The sequence below is a fragment of the Rattus norvegicus genome, chromosome 8 (assembly GCF_036323735.1).
Source record: "Rattus norvegicus strain BN/NHsdMcwi chromosome 8, GRCr8, whole genome shotgun sequence".
Taxonomy (NCBI): Eukaryota; Metazoa; Chordata; class Mammalia; order Rodentia; family Muridae; genus Rattus; species Rattus norvegicus.
Genome location: NC_086026.1, coordinates 48,524,971 through 48,544,120, shown reverse-complemented (window position 1 = coordinate 48,544,120; position 19,150 = coordinate 48,524,971). Strand labels below are relative to the sequence as shown.

At 35.5% G+C, this 19,150-nt stretch overlaps 1 protein-coding gene and 1 pseudogene across 1 annotated transcript; both read left to right on the top strand.

Annotated features, from left to right (window-relative positions):
- Or8ak1-ps1 (olfactory receptor family 8 subfamily AK member 1, pseudogene 1) lies at positions 1,038–1,908 on the top strand (annotated as a pseudogene).
- On the top strand, positions 17,706–18,650 carry Or8g28 (olfactory receptor family 8 subfamily G member 28). The gene has a single exon (NM_001000598.1). It carries the CDS (start codon positions 17,706–17,708, stop codon positions 18,648–18,650), a length of 945 nt encoding a protein of 314 aa, NP_001000598.1.
- The last annotated feature ends 500 nt before the right edge of the window (positions 18,651–19,150 follow it).

Here is a 19,150-nt window from a genome sequence, read left to right as displayed (position 1 = left end):
AAGGACATCTTGCCATCCTTGTAATTGTGCTGGAATGTAGGCTTTCTAGATGGTTTGAACTATTGATTATTTTGATTATTTTTCTTCCTCAGCGGGTTCTACAGCATCATAGTTATATTAGTTGTAGTTGTAGTTCTTATTGCAGTAATTTTAAAATGATTTCTTTTACCTCACACTAGTGCCAGCACCATCGGGCCACATGGCATCTGTAGGCTATTTTCACCTCAGTCAACAAAGAGTCTTACCCCCTAAACTCCATCCCATATCACACTGCCAATGGCTACTCTCTGAGCCTGGCAACAATCTCTCTACCCATCTAGGTCCCAAGACAGGTTGCCACCATGCCAGACATACACATCCCAATTTCATGGAGGGCCCAGTGTCCTGCCACCACACTCTCTTGAAGTCAATTAAATCGCCACAGGAAAGAACACACAACACAACAATCCCTGATTCAATTGATAAGATATAATTGCTTACCTAAATAAGATTTATTCTGTTCATCTAGACACACAAAATCCTGTAAACATCCATTCCTTAATAATATTCATATCAACTTGTCGATGCGCAGAGAGAAATCATAACATCTGCTGCCATGTTCTCTTGTCTGTTCCCTCTCGTTCCAGTCTTCTCCTCCTCCAAAACTTTTCTACCGCCCATCCTTCCTTCTCGTCCATTGACAGGCCTTGTTCTATTCTGTACCTGCCTTCACCTGTGTAATGACGTCAACCTACAGTTCTAAGAGATCTGATGTAAGCTTCAATTAAACACATTGCCTAGAAGCCACTGAAATGCTCAAGATTTTCATGGGCCATATTTCACATTGCATACATTCTGAATTTTTTAAAAAAATAATGCCAGTTAAATATTAAATTAAGAAATTCTGTTAATATAACTTTCTGTATGCTTAATAAGCCTAAATAGGTTATAATTATACATAGCTAAATGTTACAGGCATCTAAAATTGTATTCTGAATTTAAGTAAATCACTATAATAGAAATATATTTCTTTCTTCTTCACAATTTTAATGCAGGATATGGCAGCAGGAAAATATTGCAGGATTCCTGAGTTTATACTAAGTGAATTCTCTAAGAAGACATAACTTCAGCTGCCCCTCTTTCTCCACTTTATACGAATCTATATGGTCACTGTGGTTGGGAATCTGAGTGAGATCAGTTCCCACCTACACACATCCATGTAGTATTTCCTTAGTAGTCTGCCCTTAATTGTGACAGAATACAACCACATCTACTACCTTCAATACATAGCTCAGTTCTAATTTTTCCCCATTTTTTGTCATCACAGTCTGTCACATGTTATCTGCAATTGTATATGACTCATAGGTTGCCATATATCTCCTTGGTTTACAATGTGACCATGTTCTATTAGATTTCCATTATCCTGGTATAAGCTGTATATATTATTGGTGCCATTTGTCCATCAGATCATACATGCTTCATGATCAGAGTACAGTTCTGTTACTTTATGTGATCAACCACCATTTCTATGATCTTCCCCACACAAAACTTCCCCACTAAAGGTAAAGTTCTTATGTTAAAGAATGTTTGGTTCTGTGTTTTGGAACCCTTCACATTGTTGCCCCAAAGTTGGATATTTATTCTCACTTCTTACATCTTCCTCTCTGCCACTATCCTTAGCATCCAGTCTACTTATAAAGCCTTCAGTACCTACTGCTCCCCCACCTATGCCATTGCTGTGTTCTTTGGGTATGCTGCATTCATGTAATTACAGATATCATTAGGCATCTTCTTAGGCCAAGGGAAGTGCCTTCCATGCTTTATATCATTGGCATGCTCATAAACAACCCCTTGATCTACAATTCAAGGAATAAGGATGTCAGTATTGCCTGGAATGAAATATTAGAAAAAATCATTTATCTAAACTGAATGATATTTACTTATTAGGATAGACTTATTAAGTGATACATTGTTTCAAGTGTTATTCATTTTAATCTGTTTGTCAATATTTAATCATTTATTCAGATATCTTTGGTATATATAATTTCTATAATTGTCCAGTACTATTTCATTTATGAAAGTGATCACATATCCATCATAGAGACAAAAGTAAATGAAATGCTAGGGAGAGAATCCATCTACCTACTTTATAGCATCAACCCCATCAACTTCATAGCTCTTTGATTGTGCACTTGTTTATAAAACATCTCACAATCATCATAATGAACATATGTCCAAAATTTTGACAATTTGGTCTATTTATGTGAAAAACACTAGACTTAAAACTATGATGATGCTCATTTCTAGTTTGGAGACTACCCTGAAAATCTACTTACTGGCCTCTTCTTTATTGGATCTTACTTTCCTTTCTTCTTTAATATATTATTGTGGACACTTTACTGTCATTTGAAGTCTATGTCATCAACACTTCAATGTCCTGAGCCTATTTCTCATTCACCATTCTCATGGGATATGTATTCCTTCTTTAGTATGTAATTGCTCATTTTATCCAAAATCTTTATGACTGGGATATATAAGCAGAACCATTCAAATAATAACTTGGAACTGGGGAATTAGCAAAAATAATTGCTTACTTTCATCATCTGCATATTTGCAGACTATTGAACATCCTTAGGGAATGTTAACTTTCTGACATAGAGTAGCTGAAGAAGCTAACCTCAGGACAGGGCTTCACAACTGCTCAAGTTACTGCTGGTGTGAAATCAAAACTGCAGAGACACAAACTGGGTGAGTCCTGGAAGAAGATGACTCTAGGTGCAAAGTATTCTCTAAGGTAGTATTGCCATTGAACACTGGGCCTTTTATTCTGAATATTGTCTGTGGAATATTGAGTGCTTCATTCTGCTAATTCCTGATTAGTGTAATATACAAACAGCAAATAAATGTAGGTGTTGAGAATTTCAGGAGAAGTATGGTAGTGTTTAGATGGAAGTATGGGATGTGTTGTCACACACATTCAGATTTATTTGGGACTACGAGTTCTGGAATAATCACTTTCAGATTTGAAGTTCTTTGAAGTCTATGTCACTTTCAGAAGTCAGTCAGAAGTAGCTGAATTTCCCCATTCATTCTTCTAATTATTTCCTTATTACTAAAAGCAACATAAAATGTATAATGTGGGCCACACGTATTATTGAGAAGACTGGCTAAGAAGTTCAACTGTTCATCTGACTACTAGTGTAGTTTTAACTATGGAAGTATGGCGTTCAGAAATTAGAATATAATGAGTATGTTTTAGAAAGGATAAATCCACTATAAGATTTCGGAAAATCAAAATATGCCAGCCATAGTTTTTGATGGGATATAAAAGGAAGTACATATTTACCAGATAAAAAAGAAAAATGTCTTAGCAATACTTTTTCAAGGAAAATGAATAGTATTCTAAAGTGTAGACAAGAAATAACTGTAATAAAATCTAGGAACTCTAAGTAACTATATGTCCCCATCACATATGAAGAATTCGGATGAATCAAGGTAGGTGGACAATTGTGGATTTACAAATAAAGTTAAGAAAACTGCTTCTATAGATCTATAAAAGTCAAAAATTAAGTCAATTGTCATTAGATTTAGTGTGCAATATAGTCTATGAGCATGAATAAATAAGGTTTTACTTTTTTAAAATATCAAACTGATATATAATTCCCCTATGATTATTAAATTATGTATCTTTTATGTTTTTAATCATTACAAAATGTTTTAAAACCTGCAAGCTGTGTACTAATTAAATCACCTTTAAATATATTTCACACATCTATCAACTTCTGTGTTTCATCTCTTCAATGACCCTTCCTTAGGTATAACATACACAATAAATGTCATGGCTTGAAATATAGCATAATAGCAAATAGGTTTATATTAGTGTTGTCTAACTTCATGGAACACAGAAGAAATGGGATCCTTAACAAGGCCTTGGGAGAGGTACTGCTATGATAAAAGATGATAATTAAGAGGCGAATCAGTAATAGTCCAAACCTCAGGCATCATTGTTACCTCTTGACTTAACAGCCTTTCTAATTCAACAGCTCCTCAGCTGAGAAGCCACATGAGAAATATTTCAGAAATCACTGTGTAATAACTATTAGTATAAATTATAATAGGATAGTATAATTTGCTCCATTCTAAGATTTGTTTTTCATGAAAAGTTACAAATCTCCCTTCAATTGCTATTAGTCTATGAATTCTGTTGTTTCATTTATTTAACAGGATATATTTATTATATATGAATTGGACTGAATCTATTCATTCTGAATATTAATAATCACTTAAAAAACAATTTAAGGGTTATTAAATTTGTCCTTGTTTAATTTATTTCCACTGCTTTAATATATAAAACCATTAAAACTGATTTCATATTTTATGTTTATTTTTAATATGTAGTAAGTTCAACTTATTTTTGAGGTTGTAGTAACTTTTAATGGATGCTGGCCACATGTTATACCCCTTAACATGAGAAATGAGTGATGTCCCTTTCAAATTTAAGTCAAAAAGGAAAACCTTTTATATTGTTGGACTGTATAAAAATCCTCTCACTCTGTAATTCCTACCATGAAGCCTGTAATTCAAGTAATCAATATCAATTATAAGATTAAATATTATCTTCTATATTATAGAATTCATAACCCACTAAAGTAAGGTTTTTTTTGTTTTTTTGTTTTTTTGTTTTTGTTTTTTTTTAATTGTGCAAAGCCAGGAGAGGAAGAGAGGAAGAGAGAGAGAGAGAGAGAGAAAGTAAGTTTTTGTTAGGTATGTAATTCATAACATTTTGCTTAAGTATAATATGTTTCGTATTTTTATTTTGTTTTGGTAATCATTGAGGAGCATAAGTTATAATGACAGCAAAATGAAGTTTCAGAGAACTATATTGATTCTACAGACATTGGAATAAGTGGATAGCAAAACCCTTTTTCATGAATGACAAATATAGAAATTTATATAAATATGTAAACAGCATATAATATGTATATAAACATATTTATGAATGATAAAAAATTTATATAATATAAAAACAATGTATGTATTACATGTAAATTTATAAAATTCATAAAAATATAAGTGTAAAATCTTGGAATATTGATGGTACTCAAACTTTTCGGGTTGTGAATTTACTCAAATTTTTGTTTATTATACAACATTACTTTGAATGTTGGTACATTTCTATATGTAATATTAGCCAATGAGTATGTATAACCAATTTAATTATGACTTTTTTGCCTCTTCCTCCTACTTTTATTTTCTGTGTATATTTTATCACATATTTAGATTCCCATTCTTATTAATATATGATATTCAGGCAGATTAAGGTTGTAAATTCTTTAAAGTAGAGCTGATGTCACTTTACTCACCACTACTGCAGTGAAATAATTAGAGAGAGATGAAGAGGAAGAGGCTATAAAAGAGCTAGGAGGAAGGAAATGTGGGCATGGGGAGAAAGAAGGCAGAAAGTGTCTTTAAATCAAGATATTAGAATGATTTCACTCAACCTAGTAGATTTCAAGTGCACAACTATTTTTATATTTTTATAGTTTTACATTTTTATTTTTATTTTTTAAGGTGGTTCATATATCAGTACCATGGCACAAGATTTCCATTCATGAAATGGGCATAGGGTTAAGGGCTCTATATTAAATAGAATTTAAGGCATGAATAAGTAATTTTAAGAATGTTTTAAGGGTTGTATAAGCTACCAGTCTATCTACAATAAAACATAATTTCCAAATGTAATAATGAACCAGGGGGTAATGGCAGTAGATTAAGTAACTGAGCATAGAATGTGGATAGTTGATATAATATTAAAAGTAATAGACCCAAATAATATAAAGTACGCGGTGTGACTTTAACAAAGCAAGTAAAAGATCTGTACAATAAGAACTTCAAGACACTGAAGAAGGAAATTGAAGAAGACCTCAGAAGATGGAAAGATCTCCCATGCTCATGGATTGGCAGGATTAATATAGTAGAAATGGCCATTTTACCAAAAGCAATCTACAGATTCAATGCAATCCCCATCAAAATACCAATACAATTCTTCAAAGAGTTAGACAGAACAATTTGCAAATTCATCTGGAATAACAAAAAACCCAGGATAGCTAAAGCTATCCTCAACAATAAAAGGACTTCAGGGGGAATCACTATCCCTGAACTCAAGCAGTATTACAGAGCAATAGTGATAAAAACTGCATGGTATTGGTACAGAGACAGACAGATAGACCAATGGAATAGAATTGAAGACCCAGAAATGAACCCACACACCTATGGTCACTTGATTTTTGACAAAGGAGCCAAAACCATCCAATGGAAAAAAGATAGCATTTTCAGCAAATGGTGCTGGTTCAACTGGAGGGCAACATGTAGAAGAATGCAGATCGATCCATCCTTATCACCCTGTACAAAGCTTAAGTCCAAGTGGATCAAGGAACTCCACATCAAACCAGACACACTCAAACTAATAGAAGAAAAACTAGGGAAACATCTGGAACACATGGGCACTAGAAAAAATTTCCTAAACAAAACACCAATGGCTTATGCACTAAGATCAAGAATCGACAAATGGGATCTCATAAAACTGCAAAGCTTCTGTAAGGCAAAGGACACTGTGGTTAGGACAAAACGGCAACCTACAGATTGGGAAAAGATCTTTACCAATCCTACAACAGATAGAGGCCTTAGATCCAAAATATACAAAGAACTCAAGAAGTTAGACCGCAGGGAAACAAATAACCCTATTAAAAAATGGGGTTCAGAGCTAAACAAAGAATTCACAGCTGAGGATTGCTGAATGGCTGAGAAACACCTAAGGAAATGTTCAACATCTTTGGTCATAAGGGAAATGCAAATCAAAACAACCCTGAGATTTCACCTCACACCAGTGAGAATGGCTAAGATCAAAAACTCAGGGGACAACAGATGCTGTCGAGGATGTGGAGAAAGAGGAACACTCCTCCATTGTTGGTGGGATTGCATACTGGTACAACCATTCTGGAAATCAGTCTGGAGGATCCTCAGAAAATTGGACATTGAACTTCCTGCGGATCCAGCTATACCTCTCTTGGGCATATACCCAAAAGATGTCCCAACATATAAAAAAGACACGTGCTCCACTATGTTCATTGCAGCGTTATTTATAATAGCCAGAAGCTGGAAAGAACCCAGATGCCCTTCAACAGAGGAATGGATACAGAAAATGTGGTACACTACACAATGGAATATTACTCAGCTATCAAAAACAACGACTTTATGAAATTCGTAGGCAAATGGTTGGAACTGGAAAATATCATCCTGAGTGAGCTAACCCAATCACAGAAAGACATACATGGTATGCACTCATTGATAAGTGGCTATTAGCACAAATGCTTGAATTACCCTAGATGCCTAGAACAAATGAAACTCAAGACGGATGATCAAAATGTGAATGCTTCACTCCTACTTTAAAAGGGGAACAAGAATACCCTTGACAGGGAAGAGAGAGGCAAAGATTAAAACAGAGACTGAAGGAACACCCATTCAGAGCCTGCCTCACATGTGGCCCATACATATACAGCCACCCAATTAGACAAGATGGATGAAGCAAAGAAGTGCAGACCGACAGGAGTCGGATGTAGATCGCTCCTGAGAGACACAGCCAGAATACAGCAAATACAGAGGCGAATGCCAGCAGCAAACCACTGAACTGAGAATAGGACCCCCGTTGAAGGAATCAGAGAAAGAACTGGAAGAGCTTGAAGGGGCTGGAGACCCCATATGTACAACAATGCCAAGCAACCAGAGCTTCCAGGGACTAAGCCACTACCTAAAGACTATAAATGGACTGACCCTGGACTCTGACCTCATAGGTAGCAATGAATATCCTAGTAAGAGCACCAGTGGAAGGGGAAGCCCTGGGTCCTGCTAAGAGTGAACCCCCAGTGAACTAGACTGGTGGGGGGAGGGCGGCAATGGGGGGAGGGTTGGGAGGGGAACACCCATAATGAAGGGGAGGGGGGTGGGGGATGTTTGCTCAGATACCGGGAAATGGAATAACACTCGAAATGTATATAAGAAATACTCAAGTTAATAAAAAAAATAAAATGTAAAAAAAAAGTCAGTGAGTCTAGAAATAGAATAGGAACCACTTATTTACAGTTGTAATAATGTAGAGCTGATCTTGAGGAGAGCAGAACATTAAAGAGGAGGTCTTCAGCAGATTCAGTTTTCTTTTGGATATCAGGCTAAGAAAAATGCAATAGTGTTTGATTTTCCTCTTAAACAGGTTTATATTTTTGCATTGGAAATTTTTATTAGTGTTGTAATCATCATATGTGACTTCTCAGAATTTTAACACTAGGAAATACATTAATGCATACTTCATATCATATTATCTTAGTGAAGGGCATCTAGATACATTACTCTCAGAGGATAATGCTCTTGCTATGCAATCCTGATGACATAAATTCAATCCTCAGAACCTGCATGATAGAAAGAGAAAGTATCCTGTCCAGAGATGTTCTCTAGTTTTCTAATGTGCACATACTTTGTATAAACAAACACATAAAATTGATGAACAAAATATTTTTAAAAGAAATTAATGTCCCTGCCAATAGTGTACATGCATATTAAAATGAAGAGATTCAGTAAGAAAGCTTAGTATTGGTCACTATATACATTTAGAGTTTCCAGATCCCAGATTTGTATTCTTTTAAGATGTACAATTTTAAAAGACTACACTGATTTTTACTGTAAAGTCTGAAATGACCCAGTAGGGATATGTAGTGGTGTCTTAAGTGCTATGACTTTATATGTGAACTCCACTTATTGTATTATGACAAACCTACCCGTGAGACTTAATTTCTTTATGATATTAAATATCAAAAACATTTCTATGATAAATTCTTCTGTTCTTAAATTTTTCTTGAAATTCTCTTGAAATATCCAAAATATGAGGATCATGCATATTTTATTATATTGACTTCTTGATATTTGCTACTAACTTGTTCATATTTAATGCTATTTTACTTCTTAATTGGAGGGATTCAACTAAAATATGCTTTAATATGAGGACATAATATTAAAGTAGGAATGCAGAATTCATGTTTGACATACAAAAATAGCAAATATAAAGATTGTAATGAAGAACTTATATAAGAAAAGCAGGCTTAAACCTATGGGACAGCAAATAGACAATATCCCATTGCTTATTGAGAAAAGGTACAACTCAAAAAGTAAGAAAAAGATAATCATAATTTTTAGTGCAGGTATTACTGTGATTTGCTTAGTAAGAACAGCATCAAGAAATCCATTGTGCATAGAAACAAATGGCTAAAAAAACAAAAAAAATAACCAACCAAAACATATACATGTAATGCTTCAATTACTAAGTGTCTATTTATGGACAATATAGATTTCAACTTTCACAGATAAGTTTCTTTTAAAAACTTTAAGAAAATTTCAGGTCCTTTGTCTGACAATATTGTCAGATGTAGGTTTCACCTTGTAGAAGAAAATGGTTTAATATTCCTATGGTGTTCATGATACTATTGTTCCAATGATAATGTCTTCCAAATGTTAATGTAGTCCACAGGCTTCACAGTTGTATAAGATTGTTGAGCGGGTCTTCTCTCCAGTAGTATTCATAGTAGCATCCAGCATCCAGCATCATGAAAGCAAGCCACTAGTGATGAAAATTCCAGGCCAAGCCAGATATATCCATGCTCTGTGATTCCACTGGAGGGTGCCTTTAGCCACAAGGTCAGATTATTGAGCTGTGGAATACAACTAATAGATTTGAGAAGAGCCTGGGGTTTTTGAAGGTACTGATGGGTCCTCACTGGCAAACAACTCCAAAAGAGGAGTCCCATTAACTAAAGATGGTGGATGAATACAAGGGAACAATATCATTCAGATACAAGGGGACAGCTTCACATGTGAACTCACAGTAATTGTGACAATATATGTAATTCATGTGTTAGGTCAATCTGAAAGATCTATTTTTATGCCTATTCAAATAATACCATGTTCTTGATATATATGTTATTGCCTAAATGAGAGATTTGTTCCTCTATAAATGCTAATAAGGATTCTATTCAATACCAAATGTACAAGTAAATATTTGGAATTTTTTCTTACCTAAACTTTAGTAATAAATAGGTAAAGCTGTCAGGACACTTTTTCCACAATTATTTATGCAGAAAAATGTTGCCATTTATCCAGGAGAAAACATAAAAAACATAATTGCACTGCATAGAAGATGTGTTCATACTTATAATATGCTGTCAAGCTAGTTTTTCAATGTTTCCAAGTTTTATATTTTATTCCACTAGCACATGCTGTAATGCATCATGTACTGCTTATCCATATTTGGCATTGCCATATCTTTTCCAAAGCCATTCTAAAACATTTGCATGAATGTGTCTCATTTTGATTAAATAGATATATAATATGAATGACCATAAGATCACACACACACATACACACACAGACACACACACAGACACACACAAACACACACACATATCCCACATACAGAATTTGTATATATTTTATCGTTTATTTCTCAGTTAATATATTTATTTCATATTAAAGATTTTGATGTCTTTTTGGCATCTTTAATACAAATATCCTATGTATTTTATGTAAGCCCTTTGGCAGATTATAAAACTTATATATATATATATATATATATATATATATATATATATATAATCACTGTATTTGTAAACTCTTTTATTTTCATTTAAGTTTAAAATATTTTAATTAACTCTTTGAAAGTTTTATGCACATGCTTTGATCATATTCACTCTTCATCCCTCAACTCTTCCAAATCCATGCTCTTTCCCTTCCTGTGTACTTTTTTTCCTGTTGTTACTGTTTTCCCATCAGGGTCAATTTGTCCCTTCCATATCTTTGTGTGTATATGGTTGCTTTTTGCCATATGGACACTTTGTCTGGTAGTATACTATACTTTGAGAACAGATTAACATGTCCTCTCTCAGAAGTTATAGACTGTCAGTAATTCCTTAGCTGGGGTGAACTCCGTCCAAACTTTCCATATCAGCATGACATCTGGCTTTCACTTACAAATATCCTGCACATGCTGCCAAAATCAGGTTGACTCAAGAGCAACAGCTCTGCTGTGCCCAGATACATTGCTTTCCTGTAGTCATCAACCACCTTAATCCCACAGGCTTCCTAACCCCATTCACAATGATTTCTGAGCCACTGGAAGAGAGCTGTAGTTAATTTAGATGACATACTAATTAATTTTTATCTTTTATTATAGCTTTTGACAACTTTATACATGTACATACATACATGCATACATACAAACAGACACACACAGAAACAGACACACACAAAGGCACACGCACATTCTAATTAGTACTGCTTTTATCATTCTCTGTCTAATATTCCTCACTATAAGCCCTCCTTTCTAAAATTCTGTTAAATACATTCATGACTTTTTCTTTTTTTTTACACATTCATTTTAACTATGTCATCTTCATGACTTTAAGTTTAGAACTATGCATTGAATTATGGAGATCTTATTAGGAAGAACACAATTAAATACAATGTCTTCCCCATTTCAGAATAAATAGTAGTGCATAGCTCAGTGGGGAGAGAAATCCCCCTCACACCACATTGTGGTGAATTGTCCAATGTGGGTTATTGAGGCAGTGGCTCTTTCTATGAAACCAGGATGACATTGGCTAGGTCAGGTTAAGTACAGAGGTTTTCACAGAACTTCTCATTTTTTTATTGCTCCTACAGTTCTTTTGGCCCCTCTTATTTTATGACAAGAATCTTTGTATGCTTTGATTTTTCTTTATTTTTGTGAGTTTCTAAAGCTCCTGAAGCTGGATTCTTCTAAAGCTGCCAATAATTTACTCAACATCATCTTCAAGACCTTCTATCATTCCTGTCTACTTTCTTCTTCTCTTTTTCTTTTCTTATTGATTATTTTATTTATTTACATTTCAAGTGTTATCCCCCTTCTCAGTTTCCCCTCTGCAAACCTCCTATGCCACTCCCCTCTGCCCTACTTCTTTGAGGGTACTCCTGGACCCACTCACCCAATCCTGTCTCACTGCCCTAGCATTCCCTAACACTGGGGCATCAATCTTCCAGAGGACAAAGGGACTCCCATTTCATTGATCCTTCATTCCTGTCTACTTAAATCTGTTAGCCTTTTGAGAGTTTAGAGGTTTTCTATGCAAGACATAAATTTTTACATTTTAAAAGCATTTCAATCATTTTACTTTTTAGTGACTAAATTCTAATTCAGTTAGGAAATCACTCTGTACACAAAATGATTAACTGTTTCAGAATACAATAGGATAGACAATAATAATTGTATTTATCCTAATTAATGTGTCTCTGCATTGCATTTCTTCTTAGTTCACAATGTATGAATGGAAAGAAAAAACTGAATTGACCCTGTTTTTCTAATTTTATTATGTAGAAATACCCTATTTTTCATCGAGAGAATGTCAATATGAGCTAAGAACACACACACACACACACACACACACACACACACACACATACACACACCATGCATACATGCATGCACGTGTGTGTGCAGACATACATACACAAACATACTGAAGGTTTCCTGAGTGATAGATATTTTTCTTAAAAAATAAAAATACACTGTATTAGTGAACAGTGCCATTGGAAAGTGATGGGGCTGAATATATGAAATTTGTCTAAAAGGCCTCACTCTGTAATCACTGTTGATTGAGTCTGTTTCTGTGAAGAATGTTTCCCAAATATGAATCCCATTTTTCAAAGGCCTCTAATGAGATGATCATATGGCTTTTTTCCCTCGAGTTTGTTTATATAGTGTATTATGTTGATGGATTTGCATATATTGAACAATCCCTGCGACTCTAGGATGAAGCTTGCTTTGTCATGGTGAATGGTGGTTTTGATATGTTCTTGGGTTCTGTTTGTGAGAATTTTATTGAGTATTTTTGCATCAACATTCATAAGGGAAATTGAAGTTTGCTTTCTTTGTTGGATCTTTGTGCAGATTATGTAGCAGAGTAACTGTGGCTTCATAGAATGAGTTAGTGTTCCTTCTGTTTTTATTCCATGGGAGTGTTGGTATTATCTCTTCTTTGAATGTCTGGTAGAATTCTGAACTAAAGCTATCTGGCCCTGGGCTTTTCGTTTTTCTTTCTTTTTTTTTTCTTATTTTGGTTGTGACTTTGTTGATGACTATTTCTATTTCTTTAGGGGTTATGGGACTATTAGTTAAACTGATATTGATTTAACTTTGGCAGGCAGTATCTGTCTAGATAATCATCCATTTCCTTTATATTTTCCAGTTTCATAGAGTAGAGTTTCTGTAGTTGATTCTGATGATTCTTTGAATTTCCTCAGTTTCTATTGTTTTATATTCCTTTTAATTTCTGAATTTCTTGATTTGGATACTGACTCTGTGCCCTTTAGTTAATTTGGCTAAGGGTTGATCCATCTTGTTGATTTCCTCAAAAAACCAGCTCTTAGTTTTGTTTATTTTTGCATGGTTCTCTTTGTTTCTCACTAGTTGATTTCAGCCTTGAGTTTGACTATTATTGGCCTCTCCTTCATATTAAAATCTTGGAGAGATCAGGAATTCATGGTACATACCAAAATGTAATAAAAAACAATATATAGCAAAACAACACAAAATTAAATGGAAAGAGACAAGAAGCAATACCACCAAAATCGGAGAAAGTACAAGGCTGCCCATTCTCTCTTGGTCTATTCAATATAGTACTCAAAATTCTAGCTAAATCAATTGGACAATGAAAGGAGAGCAGTGGGATCCAATTAGAAAGGAAGAATTCAAAATATCACTATTTGCAGATGATAAGATTTTATACATAAGTGACACCCAAAATTGTACCAGAGAACTCCTACAGCTGATAAACAACTTCAGCAAAATGACATAATATAGAATTAGCTCAAACAAACCAGTAGCCTTCCTTACAAATGATAAACAGTCTGAGAAAGAATTTGGGAAAAAATGTCCCCCATAATGGCCACGAATAGTATAAAATGTCTTGGTGTAACTTTTACCAAGCAAGTGAAAGATCTCTATGACACGAACTTTAATTCCCTGAAAAAGAAATTTAAAAAACCTCAGAAGATTGAATGATATTCCATACTCATGGCTTGGTATGATTAACGTACTTTTAATGGCTAACTTACCAAAAGCAATCTACAGATTCAATGCAATTCCCACCAAAATTCCAACACAAGTCTTCACAGACATAGTGCAATTTTCAACTTCATATGGAAAGACACAAAATGCAGGATAGCCAACCCAATTCTCAACAGTAAAAGAACTTCTGAGGAAATAACCACCCCTGACTTCATGCTATACTACAAAGTAATAGTGATAAAAACCTCATAATATTGCTCCAGAATCAAACAGGTCATCATTGGAATAGAAGTGAAAACAAAGAAGTAAACTCACACATATATGAACCCTTGACCATTGACAAAAAACCAAAAACATACAGTGGGGGAAAAAACATTCAATAAATGGTGCAGATCAAACTGGAGGTCTGTATGTAGGAAAAGGAAAATAGAGCCATATTTATCACATTGCACAAAATTCAAGTCCAAATGGCCTCAACATAAAACCAGATACAAGGAATGTAATAGAAGAAAAAGTGGGAAAGAGCCTCAAACTCATTGGCATGTGGCAGGGATCAGGGTTGGGGGAGATTTCCTGAATAGAATAGGCTTAAGCTCTAAGATCAAGAATCGATAAATGGGAATTTATGAAATTGAAAAGCTTCTGTAAGGTAAAAGTCATTGTCAATATTGCAAATCAGCAGCCTACAGATTTGGAAAAAACTTCATTAACCCTACATTCAACAGAGGGCTAATTTAATTTCCAAATATAATTTCCAAAATATATAAAAACTCAAGTAAGTAACCTCCTAAAAAAACAAATAACCAAAACCAAAAGGGGCTACAGAGCTAACCGTAGAATTCACAGCAGAGGACTTTTGCATGGCTGAGAATCACGAAAAGAAATGTTCAAAATTCTTAGTCATCAGAGAAAAGCAAATCAAAATGACCCTGAAATTCCACTTCATACCTGAATGGCTAAGATCATAAGCTCAACTGAAATCACATGCTGGTGATACCTTTGTATTCTATTATTTGGATTGTATTCTAGGCATTCTGAATTTTTGGCTAATATCCACTTATCAGTGATTACATACCATGTATGTACTTTTTGGTCTGGGTTACCTGCTAGTTCCACCTTGTAGTGTGAAGAAAGAGAAATACTCCTCCAGTGCTGGTGTGATTGTAAACTAGTACAACCACTCTGGAAATCAATCTGGTAGTTCTTCAGAAAATTGGAGATAGTTCTACTTGAAGACCAATCTATACCACTCTTGGGCATAAACCGAAAAGATGCCTCACCATACCACAGGGACACATGCTCAATCATGTTCATAGCAGACTTACTAGTAATAGCCTTAAGCCGGAAACAAACCAGGTGTACCTCAACTAAAGAATGGGTGCAGAAAATTTAGTTCATTTACACAATCAACTACTTTTCAGCTATTAAAAATGAGGACAGTATGAATTTTGCAAGCAAATGGATAGAACTAGAAGGTAACCCAGACCAAAAAGGACATATGTGGTATATACTCACTGATAAGTGGATACTAGTGAAAAATACAGAATATCTAGAATACAACCCACATACTCTAAGATGTATAAGAAGCAGAAAGGCCTAAGAGAGGATCCTGTAATACCCTTTAGAATGGGGAAAAAGTAATCATGAGAGACACAGAGAGGGACCTGTGTGTGAGAAAAAAATGAGGAGCTGAAAAGAGGAACCTGATCAGGAATGGGGAGGGTCAGATAGGAAAGAAGCCCAGAGGGCCAAGAGAATGAATGAATAAAAGCAGAATCGGGGTGTGAGAATTGGGAAGTCCCTCTAGAATACCAAAGACCCAGGAGGTAAGAGACTCTAATGATTCAAAGAGAGTGACCTCAGCCAAAATGCCCAACAGTGGGGAGAGGGAACTTGAAGAGTCACCTCCAGGAGATAGACAGGACTTCAAGCAATGGGTTAGGGTTACTTACCCACAGTCAAAATATCTGATCAAGAACTGTTCTTGTTTAAAAGAACTTCAGGGAATAAGAGAAGACACTGAAGAAAAGTTGGTCCAATGGCCAGCCCAACTTGGGATCAATATCATGGGGAGGAAAGCCACAAGGACTGACCCTACTACTGATGCTACAATGTATTTATAGATAGGAGCATGGCATGGCTGTCTTCTAAGAGTCCCTACCAGCAGCTGACTGGAACAGAGGCAGATATTTATACTCAACCATTGAACTGAATTTGGGGACCCATATGGTTGAATTAGATGGAGCATTGAAGAAACTGAAGGGGAGGAACACCATAGGAAGACCATCGTTTTCAACTAATTCAGACCCCAAGCAGCTCCCAGAGACGGAGCCACTAACCAGGAGCATACATGAGCCTACCCAAAAACCCTGGCACAAATATAGCAGAGGTCTACCTGGTTAGGCCTCAGTGGGAGATATGCTTAATCCTTCAGAGACTTGAGAATCCAGGGGAGAGGGAGACTCTGTGGGTGCAAGGGGAACAAGGAATGGGATTAGCAACTGTGGGAAGGGACTGCAATGAAAATAAATAAATGAATAGTAGTGATTATAGTAGTAGTAGTAGTAGTAGTAGTAGTAGTAGTAGTAGTAGTAGTAGCAGCAGTAGTAGTAGTGGTCGTAATAGTTGTAGTGATAGCAGTGGTCATAATAGTTTTAGTGGTGGTGGTAGTGGTGGTTGTGGTGGTGGTGGTGGTAGGTGGTGGTGGTGGGATGGTGGGATGGTGGGGTGGTGGGGTGGTGGGGTGGTGGTAGTGGTGGTGGTGGAGTGGTAATGTTGGTGGTGGTGGTGGTTGTGGTGGTGGTGGTGTAGTGGTGGTTGTGGTGGTGGTGGTGGGTGGTAGTGGTGCGATGGTGGGATGGTGGGGTGGTGGGGTGGTGGGGTGGTAGTATTGGTGGTGGTGGTGGTGGTGGTAGTAGTAGTAAGGATCCCCTTCTTCATACCATGATGTGTTCCAGTATTAAATTCTGATAGCACGATGGGTCCACTAGTTAATGCAATGACTTCTTCAGATATCTCTTAATTTCCACATTTAGGTATTTAAAGAATTTCTGTACCTGAAGAATTAGACAAATGGGAATGTCTTAAAATAAAAGCTATAGAGATCAGAAATTACATTTTGGATTACATTACATTTAGGGAACACATCTTCAGAAAGCTTGCTTACTTAAAACAGCCAGGCAATTTTCCACATGGATACCCACTTTAAATCTCAGTCTAGGGATATTGATTTGAAATCATAAAAATTATGAAAACTTGCACTCAAAAATACTCAAAAAACTATATAGTTTATATAAAATGAATTCTTGTTTTTTTTTACATTTTATTTTATTTTTTTTTATTAACTTGAGTATTTCTTATATACATTTCGAGTGTTATCTCCTTTCCCGGTATCCGGGCAAACATCCCCCTCCCCCCTCCCCTTCGAATTCTTGGTTTTTAAATATGAGATATGAAATAAAAATAAAAGATAACATTTATTTATCTAAAGTGATTTAGTTAAGGTAATAATATGGCGGGCAAAGATATTCTAATGTCTTCCAGTTTAACAAGTTTAAAATACCTTTACTCTTTCAGGATCTAAATGCAGGACATGGCAACAGGAAACCATTGTACAGTGACTGAGTTTTTCTTGGCTGGGCTCTCAGAGAAGCAAGAATTCCACCTGCCCCTCTTCCTCCTCTTCATAGTAATCTATCTGATAACCGTGGCAGGAAACCTGGGCATGATCACATTGATTGGGCTCAGTTCCAATCTGCACACACCCATGTACTATTTCCTCAGCAGTCTGTCCTTCACTGACTTCTGTCAGTCCACAGTTGTTACCCCTAAAATGCTGGTGAGCTTTGTGACAGAGAAGAATATCATCTCCTACCCTGGATGCTTGGCTCAGCTCTACTTCTTCATCATTTTTGGGGCTGCAGAGTGCTACACACTAGCTGCAATGGCATATGACAGATATCTTGCCATTTGTAACCCATTGCTTTACAATGCAACCATGTCTTACCAGATTTACAGTTCCTTGATTTCAGGGGTATATATTTTTGCTGTGTTCTGTGCATCAGTTCACACAGGCTTCCTTACTAGGATTCAGTTTTGCAAATTAGATGTGATCAATCACTTTTTCTGTGATATTCTTCCCCTCTTGAAGCTTGCATGCTCTAGTACCTATATCGATGAAATGTTGATTCTATTTTTTGGTACACTGAATATTTTTATCCCAACGCTGACTATTATTATTTCCTATATCTTCATCATTGCCAGCATCCTCCACATTCGCTCCATAGAAGGCAAGTACAAAGCCTTCAGTACCTGTAGTTCCCACATCTCCGCTGTTGCCATCTTCTATGGTTCTGCTGCATTCATGTACTTACAGCCATCATCAGTGAGTTCAATGGACCAAGGGAAAGTGTCATCTGTGTTTTATACTACTGTTGTCCCCATGCTGAATCCTTTGATCTACAGCCTAAGGAATAAGGATGTCACGCTTGCATTGAAAAAAATATTTGAAAGAATAAAAATCATGTAAGTTGAAATCATGTGACCATTATTTGTTAGAGTAAATCATATATATATATATAATATATATGTTGAATTAGTACTATTTATTTTACCCTACCTGCTATTATTACTACTCACTTGCTGAGAACCTTTCATAATTTTTACCATTACAAATTTCAACTTTAGATTTAGTCTCCCAAAATCTCATACGTTTCTCAGAGTCAACAATGTGAGCAAATGATGAATATGACATGGATCTATAGGCCTACGTTTATTTCTTTGTATTTAAAAAACAGTTTAGAAATGATAAATTTAATTCTTAATAATAACTAAAATTATATGTTTTATTCATTTTAATTCATATTTGAGAATTTCTGGTGTAAGTACTATAGTTATATCATTTTACTCACCTCTTTCCACCCACTCCCCATGAGTCCCCTGCTCTCTCTCAAGTTAGTGGTATCCCTTCCTTTCCTTCATATACATTCTTTTTTTTTTTTTGGTTCTTTTTTTTCGGAGCTGGGGACC